Source organism: Myodes glareolus, chromosome 23 (genome assembly GCF_982192425.1).
Source record: "Myodes glareolus chromosome 23, mMyoGla1.1, whole genome shotgun sequence".
NCBI classification, from domain to species: domain Eukaryota; kingdom Metazoa; phylum Chordata; class Mammalia; order Rodentia; family Cricetidae; genus Myodes; species Myodes glareolus.
This window is the reverse complement of record NC_142048.1, coordinates 5,958,598-5,972,595: the sequence shown is the minus strand read 5'-3', so window position 1 is coordinate 5,972,595 and position 13,998 is coordinate 5,958,598. Positions and strand designations below refer to the sequence as shown.

The window sequence follows — 13,998 nt, the reverse complement described above, 5'->3', positions numbered from 1 at the left end:
CCAGACATTTGATCCTGGATCATTAGAATTAGTAGCAAGCAATTAATTATACTTACTGAGACAATTCTCTGGTACTCATTTGTGGTTCTGAGAAAGGGTTATGAAGAGGTGTTTAATCTTCAAAATAAACTAACATGATCAAAAAGATAGCAGTATATCATGTTTATTTACAAATATGATTTATTACTCAAATTGTCCTGTTTTCCTCCATCATTAGATGACAATATTATTACAATCTGAAAAAAAATATTTTACTGACATAACACTTCAATTAATCTTACTTGAACATCAGTGAGACAGCTCAGTAGGGCATGTCTCTGGTGTGCAAAGCTGGAACCTGACCATATCAGCATATGAAGATGGCAACAGTAGGTCCCTCAAAGTTGTCCTCCATGCTAAACAGATCTGTTAGGGCTACAAATCCCCTGATCACATTACAGACACATACAGCAGAAATATTTTTGCTTTTCTAAAATTAAATCTCATTGCCATTAAATTATCTGGTATCTCATTTCCATTAAATTATCTGGCATCTTTTAGAAGGCAGTACTTCAAGATGAAGTGACAGATAACCAAAGGGGACATGAAGGAGCACAGAACACAAAATAATATACACATATCCATAGCACATCAGGCTATGTTATGATTATAACATTGATTACTTGTTACCTTATTTTTATAACACTTCTACCAAATAGATGAAAATCCTGATTTGTATACACACAATACAAACCACAACCACAATTAAAGTATTTGGTATTTAAGTATATTTACATAGTATTTCTCAGGTATGAACTCTTTCATACTTTTGTAGGTCATTTTGATAGGTAAAGGCTTTACTACATTGATTATATTATTATGTTTTTTCTTCAGAATGAATTCTTTTGACTTCGAAGGCATGATTTCATGAAAAGGCTTTATCACATTGATTACATTCATAGGGCTTTTCCTTTCCTCACTATGTGTTCTTTTATGACGTTGAAGACATTGTGATTTGCAAAGGCTTTCTCACATTGATTACATTTGTTTCTCTCCAGTATGTGTTCTTTTATGGTGTTGAAGACTATTGTGATGTGCAAAGGCTTTATCACATTGATGACATTTATACGGCTTCTCTCCAGTATGTGCTCTTTTATGGCGTTGAAGACTACTGTAATATGGAAAGTCTTTATCACATTGATTACATTTGTAGGGTTTCTCTCCAGTATGTCTTCTCTCATGTATTTTTAGATAACTAGGATTTGCAAAGCCTTTACCACATTGAGTACATTCATAAGGTTTCTCTCCAGAATGTGTTCTTTTATGCTGCTGAAGACTACTGTATTGTGCAAAGGCTTTATCACATTGATTACATTTGTGAGGTTTCTCACTAGTATGTGCTCTTTTATGGTAATGAAGACAAATGTGCTGCTCAAATGCTTTACCACAGTGATCACATTTGTAGGGTTTCTCTTTAGTATGTATTCTTTTATGGTATTGAAGACTATTGTATTGAGCAAAGGCTTTATTACATTGATTACACTTGTAGGGTTTCTCTCCAGTATGTGTTCTTTCATGTGTTTGGAGATTACTGTGATATGCAAAGGCTTTGCCACATTGATGACATATATAAGGTTTCTCTCCAGTATGTTTTCTTTTATGTACGCGGAGATGACTTTGTTGTGCAAATGCTTTATCACACTGATTACATTTGTAGGGTTTCTCTCCAGTGTGTGTTCTTTTATGTATTTTAAGATAAGTGTGATTAGCAAAGCCTTTACCACATTGAGTACATTCATAAAGTTTTTCTTCAGCATGTCTTCTCTTCTGCCTTCTGAGAAAACTGTGACATGTAAAGACTTTATCACACTGAATATACTGACAGTATTCCTCTCCAGTACAAATTTCTTCTTGCCTGCAAAGATAATTGTTCAATGAGAATGCTTTAGCACAATTATTAAACTGATAAATAATTTTACCATATGAATTCACTTTACAATTTGGTCTAATTTTAAAGAGGAATTAGATCTTAAGGTTTTCACTTTGTTTACACCCACTGTGATTCCCTTTATTATGGGTTATTTTGCATCTTTAAAGATACCTGTGATGGTAGGAGTCTTTACTAACACAATTTACTGATGTATTTGATTAGCTAATGCCCCCATAGCCTCAAGTATTGGAACGTTTGGTCCATAGGTATTTGTACTATTAGATAAGGCATGTGGCCTTGTTGGAGTAGGTGTGATCTTGTTGGAGGAAGTGTGTCACTCTTGAGGTAAGCCTTGAAGTGCTTCTGCAGCCTGTAGACAAAGTTGTAGAATGCACAGCTACCTCTCCAGCATCTTGTATGCCTGCATGCCATCATGTTTCTTGTCATGATGATAATAGACTAAATCTTTCAAACTCTAAACCAGTCTCAATTACAGGATTTCATTTATAAGAGTCACTGTGGTCTGACTAGGCAGTGGCCGTGCCTGCCTTTAATCCCAGTACTCAGGAGGCAGACGCACGCAGATTTCTCCAAGTTCAATGCCAGCCTGTTGTATAAGAGCTACTTCCAGGACAGCTATGCTGTTACAGAGACATCATGTCTCAAAAAATAAAATAAAATAAAGAGGAGTTACCATGGTAATACCGTCCATTGACAGCAGCAACAGATGATCTAAATAAGACACTCACATATATAATATATATATATAATATTCCTTTTCTATGAGGTTTTTACAGATTTGAAGAGAACAGTAAGAACTCAAAGTTTACCATACTGATTGCATTCATACTACATTTGTAAAGTGAACAGGAACAAACAGAGAATTTCCACATTCCCAGTACTCATTGGGATTTTCTGAAACATGAGTTTGCTGATGAATCCCCAATGAAGTTGGAAAGGCAATTAATTGTGAACTTATATCACATTCAGAAAGTATACTCAAAATAGGGACTCCTACATTTTTTAATTGTTCTGGGAAAGAGAGGGAAGTAAGTTGCCTCTTTCCATCTCCCTATGCTCACGTGGCTTGTATCTATTGTGACATATGATATACCTAGTAAAGAAAACAAAACTTTTTCATATCACATTCATTCAGTTTGATATTTATCCCCATAGACATGTGGTATAAGGATTAAATTTTGTCCAGAACAATATTTTTGACTCTCAGAAACTGCCCATCTTGATAAACTTAGTAAAGTCTTTAAATGCATATGAGTAACACAAGCTTTACTCTGCACTATTTGGTTATTAGAAGATTTTGAACACTGATTATATACTCATCACCTATTCATTGTGTACACGTTGTAAAATGTCTGTGTGCTATGAAACTAAATGGATTGGAAGTTCTGTGGCATAGCTCACATGGAGTTATGATTCAAATGGTGATATCTGTTAAGACATTGCTTTCTTCTCTTCTTTCTAAGAGGAGTGCATTGCTAACATGAATTCATTACCTTACACTGAGGAATATGGAGGTGCTAATTAGATATCAATATTCTGTAAATAAATAAATCTGTGCTTGTTACACTATTGCATCTCTTTAAAACTTCCAGGACACATTAAAATTTACTCAGAGACATATTTGTGAGTGCCTGTACATGAAAATTACCTTCCATGTTGTGGAGAAATTTGATCAGGTTCTTCTTCAATATTATGGTCTTCCCAATTGTTGGCTAAAATACAATACCAGAAAATATATGAAATATTTCAGAAATACTGCAAAATTTAAAATATTATCTTCAGGTCACCTTAGAACCATGACTGATTTATTACCATCATTCTCCCACTTTTGCAATCAAAAGTGCAAACAAAAAAATCATTTGGCAAGAAAGAGTTGTCCTCTTATTTAAAAAATGAAGTAAAATTCACAGTCTTACCTATAGCAGTGAGGTTCCTGTAGGTATCCAGCATCACTTCTTTGTAAAGATTTTTCTGGGAAGGATCCAGCAAAGCCCATTCATCCCAAGTGAAATGTATATACACATCCTCATAGGTCACTGCATTCTAAAATGGCCATATAGAAATATGGGTGAAAGAAAAAGCATAATACTGACCATACTGTAAATGTATACTTCTTCAAAAATATATTTATATAATTTTGGTGTTTCTCACTCTTATTCCATGACACAAAAGTTTTAATGCATCATGTCATTTTGAAAGAAGCTGAGTAAGATTCACTTGTCATTTCTGCATATTTAGAATAGGATATAGTCTTGCAGGAGAAATGATCATTAAGTGACATAAAGAGAGTGACAAGCAAACAGATCAACAATACTGATCACACACTCGAGAAATCATAAAAAAAAGGATGAGCAAGGAGGTTGTATTGGTTCATGCCTCTAATCCCAGCACTCAGGAGTCACAGGCCTGTGTATTTCTGCTGTGAAAGAAACTTTTTGTACATTATGAATATATGTATTAATCTCTGAATATGGTCAATAAAGATCTCACTGACCTATAGCTGAGCAGGAAGAGGTTAGGTGAGAAAACCAGACTGAGAGGATGCTGGCGGAAAGGAAGATGGAGGCACAATCAGAGGATGGTCACTAGAGATAGAGAGAAGCATGAGGTACACACTGGATTGAGAAAAGATACCAAACAACATGGAAAAGCAGATAGAAGAAATATGTGTTAATTTAAGAGCTAGCTATTGAGGCTGCAAATTCACAAAATGACCAAGAGGTGAGTGACCACCCACCCAGCAGAACACCCCACTCTATACTGGGGCAAACCACGGCCCCTCACCTACCTATCTTCTCTAGCCAGCCAACAGGTAAGTTCCCTTCGTGTAGGCTGCCCCAACACCCCCATCCCATCGATTAGATCCTATAAAGTACAAGTCCCACTTTGTTCCAAACCCTGCTCTCCCCCATGACCTCAGAGGAACTCTGAAACACAGGCTGCAAATAAGCACAGAGACCAAGACGTGAGGGACCACCCACCCAGTGGGGCACCCCACTTTCTAGGCCCTCCATACCAGGTCAAAACCTTGGGTCCGTCCCCACCTGCCTCATCTTCTCTAGCCAGCCAGGAGGCGAACTTCTTACAGGTAGGCTGCTCCATCACCCCCACTCCACATATCAGACCCTCCTATCTGCCACAACCTCTGAAAAACAAGCTGCAACTACACAGAGTGGACCAAGAAAGGAACTCTGAAGTGCAGGCTGTGACTGCACAGAGTGGAAGAACAGAGCTAACCAAGAGAGAAGACTAAGCGAGCAGGCCAAGAGAGCTCAGTGGATACCTGAGACACAGTGACACTGAAAAGCAGATCAACAACTGTACGTAAACACACAGAGAGCTACTGGAAGAACAGGATCAAGAAGCAGTGACAATGGCGGCTTCAATTTGAAGAAGAGATGGGTAAGTGCCAATGCAAGAATACATTCAACAACATGAAAAGCATTCACAAGAGGACCAAGAGGTGAGTGACCACCCACCCAGCAGAACATCCCACTCTCTAAGCCCTCTACCACCAGAAAGCAGTGGTCATACAACAGGAAGACTTGATCATCCTAACCCAGAAGAGGCAGAAGAAAACAAGTTTAAACATAACTTTATGAGGATGACGGATAACTGGATGTCAACAAGTAGAAGAATGAAAATAGATCCATATCTATCCCCATCCACAAAGTTCAAGTCCAAATCGATTAAAGATTTCAATATAAATTCAATCACATGGATCCTGAAAGAAGAGAAAGTGGGAGTAGCCTTCAATGCATGGGCATAGGAGACCGCTTCCTAAATATTACCCCAGTAGCACAGACATGGAGAACAATAAATAAATGAGACCTCCTGAAACTGAGAAGCTTCTGTAAAGCAAAGGGCACAATCAATAAGACAAAAAGGCAGCCTACTGAATGGGAAAAGATCTTACCTAAAAGAAATGTAAAACACAAAAATAATAGGAAACATATAACATATATTTTATAGAAAAAAATCTTTGACTGTTCAACCCTTATATTTCATACATGTAATATATGTTATCTTTAAAAGTTTATATATTTTCAGAACAAAGAGACTAAACACCAATTAAAATGAATGGCCAAGATGATTCAACATCTCAAAATGCCTCTGTTGAAGTTGGTGGGTTCTACATTCAAAACATCTTCTAGGGCACTGCATAAGATTGTCCAGCCTCACAAGATCCTGCAGTCAAAACCTAACAGTGAATATGATTTTCTTAAAGTTCCCTCAAAGATCTCAGTGTCAACAAATAGTAAGTAGTCTAGAGAACGATGTCCAGTCTCCTAAAAGATAGTTTATGGATGTTTATATTATCACATAGGCGGGGTAGGTTACAAGTTGTTATTGGTAATGATCAGGAAAAAAGCCAATCAAGGGAGATTAAATTCAGGGATTCCTTTCTAAAGGAGAAAAGGGGGGCATGATATAAAAATGAGATGATAAAAGGTAATTATTGAATCAACTTTAATCTAAAAAAACTATTAACATTACACATTTTGCATTGGCATATTTTACATTTATACAAATCTATGGATGATGGATATTGAAGAAAGTTCATATGGAATTCTTTTTCTTTGTGGCCAATGCTATTTGGACAAGTTGATGCCCTTGCATCAGCTTCTGGTAATACACTACCCAAACTCGACAAACAGGATACAAAGAAAAGCATAACCTTCCCAGTACATGGTAGGACAGTCAATCAAAATTTTTCAGGAGTGATTGATGCTGACTTTGAAGGAACAACCAACTTCATGACTCACTCACCTAATGGAACGTCCATGGTAAATACAAAGACAGAGACTTACAGAGTTAATTTTACTTAATAAAGTACAAACTAGAAATCAAGTAAAAAGATGTAAGAAAGAAAGGAGAGGCTGGATTTGGTTCATCTGATGTCATTAGCTAAAATTCATAGGTCCACAGTGAACAGAACTCACTTTGTTTACAAAAGAAAAGCGCTTTTCTGGTCTTCAGGATACTGGTGCAGATATTTTGTTTTAGCTGGCTCTCAATGGCCTTCAAAGTGGCTTAAAATGGAGACTATTACTCAGTTACAAGGATGATCAAACCCAAAATCCTGACCACAAAGAAGCAATGAGCTTTACTGGAGATATGACGGGAGTCATAAAGGAACTTCTCAGCTGTACATTATTCCTCTTTACCTGTAAACTGTGGGATTGAACAATATGACCCAAATGGGTGTATACTTATATAGCCACAACACAGTTATGACTAATTAAACGATCCAGCAAGGGTTTTACCCAGGTCTTCTATTTTGGTTGAACTTAGAATGCTGCAGTAATTTGATGTCATGATAAGATCAGATTCTTTAATGCCCTGGCGTGCGGACCCCATGAAATGGTCAGTGAGAACATTTGTTGATAATCTCAAATATACTGCATTATTCTACAGTGGTAATATTATATTGTCAGAGCAGTAAACCCCTCACATCCCTTCCTGCCTCTCCCTTCTGCACTGCTACTACACCAGGTTCAATGTTGGTCAATGAACTCAGTACTGGTGCACACCCTCTTCTTTTGGATGTTCCCAATAAAAGCCAGGAAGATTAGGGAAAACTTGCTCAGAGATTTCTTTTCTTTCTTACTGACCAGTCCAAGGTCAATCATAGAAAAAGTAGCAGGATTATGTTTTCAAAGCAATTTTATTTACATATTTTAGGCAAGCCTTAGCTATAGGAGATATTGCTCCAAACAGAAATAAAAAGAAAAGAAATCAAACAAAGAATGTTGACTACTGAGATCTGTAAAAGAGTTTCAGGCAATGGACTGTTTCTCAAACCTCTGAGCTGACTTAACTGTGCCAAGCAGGACTGAACATGTATGCATAGGAAAGATCCCTAATTGCAAACTCAATATTCCATGACTCAAACTAACCTTCTCAAACTATATGGCCAGCATTCTGGTTTGTCTTCGTTCATATGATATGAATTCATACTTGCTGGAAAATTACAAAATCACCTCTTTCTGCCACAATTAGGTCCTTTTCCATAATGGTGCCTCTAGCAACTGATTGCCTACCCTGTCTCCCTCTTCAATGTGAACAATACATTTTTCTCCCTAGTCTTCTTTGAAGGCAGAAACCGTAGTCCACATGCAATTCCTTGTCTTGGGACTGCAGTAAATAGTAGAATACATGACTCAAAGATATAATTTTAAACTCTCAGCTGGTACAGTCATTTAAAATTTTAAAGATGTATAAAGATGAAGTGGTTCACTTACACAATAACAGAGTACTACACAGTGGAAAAAAATAATGACATCTTGAAATTTGTGGGCAAATGAATAGATTTAGAAAATGTCATATTGAAGCCAGGCGGTGGTGGCACACGCCTTTAATCCCAGCACTCGGGAGGCAGAGGCAGGCAGATCTCTGTGAGTTCGAGGCCAGCCTGGTCTACAAGAGATAGTTCCAGGACAGGTTCCAAGGCTACAGAGAAACCTTGTCTCATAAAACAAAAAAGAAAGAAAGAAAGAAAGAAAGAAAGAAAGAAAGAAAGAAAGAAAGAAAGAAAGAAAATGTCATATTGAAAGAAGTAAACCAGACCCAGACAAATATAATATGTACACACTCATAAATGGCTTTTAGAAATAAAGAAAAGAAAAACAAGCCTTCAATTCATAATCCAAGAGAATCTAGACAACAAAGAGGACCCTAAGACAGACATTCATGGGAAGTAGAAAAAAACAAGATATCCCGAGAGTTTAGGGATCATGGCAGAGCATAGAATGGGACAGGGGAGGAAGTAAGGGGAGTGGAAAATAATATATATCTCAATAAAAATAATAAAGAAAGAAATAATGAACAAAAATAAAGATGTAATATAGAGGACAGCAAGGTCTTTGACCTGGAAAACAACAGACTGGGATCAAGGCAACCTAGGTCCATTGAGAGAACTTGTTTCAAAAACTTTTTTAATAGCCTGGAAGTGCAGCTGTTTACAATTAATATGCCTTCCAGGGAGAAATCACTCAAGATACTTAATAAAAAAAAAAAAACCGTCTCTCACTGATGAGCAAAGAGGAGAGAACCCTGAACAGATTTTGAATACCACATATGCTGTCATCCTTAAGTCTTTTAGGTTAGGGCTTCAGATGACACTTTGAACAATTTAAATAGGGACAGGAGACCAAGCAGCCTCTAAGCCACTAAGCAGATGGGAAGATGGGAGACTTACACAGCAAAGATATCCCCAAAATTATTTCTTAAGTACACCAGTGACCAGGCCATTCTTCCGTGATTTCTCTTTTCTTTCTTTCCTTTTTTTTTTTTTTTTTTGGTTTTTCAGGATAGGGTTTTGCTGTGTAGTAGTTTTGGAGACTGTTGATGAACTTACTCTCCAGTCAGGCACTGAATTCAAAGAGATCCGCCTGCCTCTGACTCACTAGTGCTGAGATTAAAGGCGTGCGCCACTACTGCCAGGACACAAACTAAATCTCAGGCCAAGGAAGCTTCTTAAAAAGAACAGTATCTTACAGATTCAACACAATGCCCAGCAAAATTCTTCAAAGACCTCGAAATAAAGGTACATAACTTCATATGGAAAAAGCAAAAAACTCAGGTTAGCCAAAACAATCCTGTCCAATAAAAGAACTTCTGGAAGCATCACAATCCCTGACTTCAAAGTCTACTACAGAGCTGAAGTACTGAAAACAGCCTGGTATTGGCATAAAAACAGACAGGAGGACCAATGGAACTGAATAGAAGACCCAGATATCAATCCACACATCTTCAAACACCTGATTTTGGACAAAGAAGCAAAAAATATCAAATGGAAAAAAGAAAGCATATTTAACAAATGGTGCTGGCATAACTGAATATCAACATGTAGAAGAATGAAAATAGACCCATATCTATCACCATGCACAAAACTCAAGTCCAAATGGATCAAAGACCTCAACATAAAGCCAGCCACACTGAACCTTATAGAAGAGAAAGTGGGAAGTACACTTGAACGCATTGGCACAGGGAACAACTTTCTAAATATAACCCCAGCAGCACAGACACTGAGAGAAACAATTAATAAATGGGACCTCCTGAAACTGAAACCCACATCAGACAGAGGTCTGATCTCCAAAACATACAAAGAACTCAAGAAATTGGACACCAAAATAACACATAATCCAATAAAAAAAATGGAGTACAGACCTAAAAAGAGATCTCTCAACAGAGGAATCTAATATGGCTGAAATATTCAACATCCTTAGCCATCAGAGAAATGAAAATCAAAACAACTCTGAGATTCCATCTTACACCTGAAAGAATGGCCAAGATTAAAAACACTGATGACAACTTATGCTGGAGAGGTTGTGGGGAAAAGGGAACACTTCTGCATTGCTGATGGGAATGCAAACTGGTACAATCCCTTTGGATGTCAGTGTGACTATTTCTCAGAAAATTAGGAAACAACCTTCCTCAAGACCCAGTAATATAACTTTTGGTATATATCCAAAGGATGCTCAATTGTGCCACAAGGACATGTGTTCAACTATGTTCATAGCAGCTTTGTTTGTCATAGCCAGAACCTAGAAACAACCTAAATGCCCTTCCCCTGAAGAATGGATAAGGAAAATGTGGTATAATTTACATAGTGGAGTACTACACAGCAGAAAAAAATTACATCTTGAATTTTGCAGGAAAATCGATGGAGCTAGAAAACATTATTTTGAGTGAGGTAACCCAGACCCAGAAAGACAATTATCACATGTACTCACTCATAGGTGGTTTTAATTTTTTTTATTTTTTTGTATCAGAACTAAAAATTATCTTTAATTTCTAGGTTAGTGGTCTGTTGATAGTGGCTATGCAGCATGTTACACTCTGTCCCTAGTGGCTACAACTGTGTTATATTAACAGTGTGTGGCTTGCTGGGGATGTGACCCAGCTGGTAGAGTTCTTGCCTAGGATGCATGAAAAGCCCTGGGTTTTATTCCCAGCACCGCATAGAATAAGAAACAGTGGCACATACCTAAAACCCCTGCACTTGCCTGTAGCTCCCACACCTGGGCGGTGGAGGCAGGAGGATCGTCTGCCCCTTCCCCTCTTTGCCCTGTCACCTTCTTCCCTTCCCTAATGTGCTCCACAGATGACATTATCAATGCCCTGGTCAATGTGTCAGGCCGAAAGCACCCATCAACGGTCCAGGGGAGGCATCTGAAGATATGTCTCCCCATGATGCCCGTGGTGCTCCACCTGGTCATGTCTCAAGTACCTCATAGATGGTTTTTAAACACAAAGCAAAGAAAGCCAGCCTACAAACCATAATCCCAGGGAACTTAGACAACAATGAGGACACTAAGAGAGACTTACATTGATCTAATCTACATGGAAAGTAGAAAGTAGAAAAGACAAGATCTCCTGAGTAAATTGGGAGCATGGGGGTTTTGGGAGAGAATTGAAGGGGGAAGGGGAGAGGCAGGGGGGCGGGGGAGAAAAATGCAGAGCTCAATAAACATTAAAAAAAAATAAGACTGAGGGGTGGTGGCAGCGCACACCTTTAATCCCAGCACAGAGATCCGCAAGCAGAGGCAAGTGGAGCTCTGTGAGCTCGAGGCAGGCTGGTCTACAAGAGCTAGTTAGCTTCGGACAGGCTACAGCTACAGAGAAACCCTATCTCAGAAAAACAAAACAAAACAAAAAGAACAGTATCTTGCAGAGGGGAAATGGGGAACTTCTAGGAAGTCAGCAGAAACTAACGCACAGTGGGACAAACTCAGGAGAAGGCCAATCAAACAAGGCTGTACAAGGTTTCTCCAAGGATATTGCTGACTGAGCCCACAGTTGTTTTGGGACTGATAATTTATCTCCATATGAATGGAAGAGTTGTGTTCTTAGAATCTGAGAAAAACCCACCCTTAAGGCCCTGGCACCAGACCATAACCAGCTCTTGCAAGAAGAGTCCTGCTTTAAGGGAAGGAGCTCTATTTTACTCTCAAGACATTAGGCTCCTAGGAAAAGCTATCAAGGCCTAGGCCCCGGTTGTTACTGGCTACTCTAAGCACATTCCTGGGTTTGAGAAGGGGCTAGCTAGTGTTTCTTCTCCATTCAGGAGATCCTCAAAATTAGTCTGATTGATCAGGACAGCCCTCAACACAACAGTATGTTTCCTTTTCAAATGATTGACATCAGGTATCTAGCCCAACAGGCAGAACTATGCATTTCTTAAGAAAAAAACCAACTGGCTGGGCAGTGGTGGCACACACCTTTAATCCCAGCACTCGGGAGGCAGAGGCTGGTGGATCTCTGTGAGTTTGAGGCCAGCCTAGTCTACAAGAGCTAGTTCCAGGACAGACTCCAAAGCTACAGAGAAACCCTGTCTTGAAAAACAAAAAACAAAACAAAACAAAAAAACCAAAAAGGAAAAAAGAAAAAAGAAAGAAAGAAAAAAAAAGAAAAAGAAAAAAGAAAAAAGAAAGAAAGAAAGAAAAAGAAAAAAGAAAAAACCTTTCTGGCAGAACAGGCCTTTATATTAGTTGTGATCACCTTGTTAGAAGCCTGTTCTTTGAGAAGGGGAAAAGCCTCGTGGGAGGTTTGTCTCATGGTAGTTGTTTGTAGTTAAATGTCCGGAAGATCCTGGTGAACAAATGTGTTTCCTAGCATCCTAATCTCTAGAGATGTGCGTGGTATATACTTACCTTTGAGGTATTTTAGAGGCAACCCTCATTATGACTAAATTCTGTGACTTACTATATCTTAAGCACTGGTTACTCCTTTATATCACAAGTTCTACTCGTGGCTGGGCCATGGTGGTGCAACCTTTAATCCCAGCACAAGAGATTTCTTTGAGTTCAAGGCTAGCCTGGTCTACAGAGTGGGCTCAAGGAGGGTCAAGAGTACACTGATAAACCCTGTCTCAAAAAAAGGCCAGAAAACAAAACCGAGTTCTATTCTTGTACACGCCAGCTTAGTTATGGATTGCTACCCAACACAAGAGACGCCGTTTACAGCTTCCACAAAATTGAATCCAAATGGATTTCACACCTAAAACTTTAAAGCAAAGTGCAAAGTTCTAGAATATATTAAGGAAAGTAGTCTTGAGCCTGGCGGTGGTGGCGCATACCTTTAATCCCAGCACTCGGGAGGCAGAGGCAGGGGGATCTCTGTGAGTTCGGGGCCAGCCTGGTCTACAGAGTGAGTTCCAGGACCGGCTCCAAAAGAAACAGAGAAACCCTGTCTCGAAAATACGGGAAAAACAGGAAAAAGAAAGTAGGCCTCTCTGATTTTTGGCAACACCTGGCACAGATGCACAGAAAAGCGTGCTGTCCTTGACCACGAAGATGCTTCTACACACAGCTCCCAATGCTCTGTGCAGATGCAGTCCACAAAATAAAGCTATCCAGTGACAGTTATTTGCATCCAGGGAGTTGGCAGGTCCGCAAGGACCTCACAGGACACCTAATCTGGCCTCAGGTTCCCACCCAGCCCCTGCAAGGACTCGCCACACTAGCTCTCTAGCACAGCAACTTCTTCCCTTCTGGGGCCCACAGCCCCAGTGCTCACCTTGTCGGAGTTTCCCAGCTCACCCATGCTTCCTGCACAGCTCCCTGCAGCAAGAGTCACAACGCAGCACACAAACCCACTACTCGTGCTCCAATACAGTCAAGGCGGTAAAATGGCACCCGGAAGAGTCCAGCACTACCTCTGACAGGCAGCTTAGCCTGGAAGCTCTGATTGGCTAGGGAGGCCTGAGTGACAGCAGCACCTCCCTTAGGATTGCAATGTGCTTAAAGACACAGCACAGTGGTTGCTGGCCCTGCCTTCCTTGCCAAACAAAGTACTACAGAGGTTTGCATTTCAGTAATACTTTACCCTGGATCAAATGTCTGACTCTGCAGACTCTCTTCACTCCACAGGCGCGTCCCAGTCTTCCTGTTGGACTCAAGGTTGCTATCCGGCAGAGGCCATTACGTGCTGTGGAGCAGAATAATTCCCCTTTTCCACAGGAGGAACGGGGTCTAGAATAGTCACAGTTAAGGAGAGATTTTAGGATAGCCTGAGTTCAGATAAATTACCGGTACTTTTCACCTGAATGTCACAAGGACTTC

At 39.4% G+C, this 13,998-nt stretch overlaps 2 protein-coding genes across 2 annotated transcripts; both read right to left on the bottom strand.

The window, feature by feature from the left end:
• Window positions 1-571: 571 nt before the first annotated feature.
• Window positions 572-2,753, bottom strand: LOC146890660 (uncharacterized). Its single transcript, XM_087901191.1, has 2 exons — window positions 2,740-2,753; window positions 572-1,894 (listed from the first exon to the last, which is right to left on the bottom strand). The coding sequence occupies exons 1-2, from the start codon at window positions 2,751-2,753 to the stop codon at window positions 1,018-1,020; spliced, it is 891 nt and encodes a 296-aa protein (XP_087757317.1). The 3' UTR covers window positions 572-1,017.
• Window positions 2,754-2,932: 179 nt separating this feature from the next.
• Window positions 2,933-13,480, bottom strand: LOC148118292 (putative KRAB domain-containing protein ZNF788). The gene is made up of 4 exons (XM_087901190.1): window positions 13,454-13,480; window positions 3,847-3,973; window positions 3,579-3,642; window positions 2,933-3,023 (listed from the first exon to the last, which is right to left on the bottom strand). Exons 1-4 carry the CDS (start codon window positions 13,478-13,480, stop codon window positions 2,933-2,935), a joined length of 309 nt encoding a protein of 102 aa, XP_087757316.1.
• Window positions 13,481-13,998: the final 518 nt, after the last annotated feature.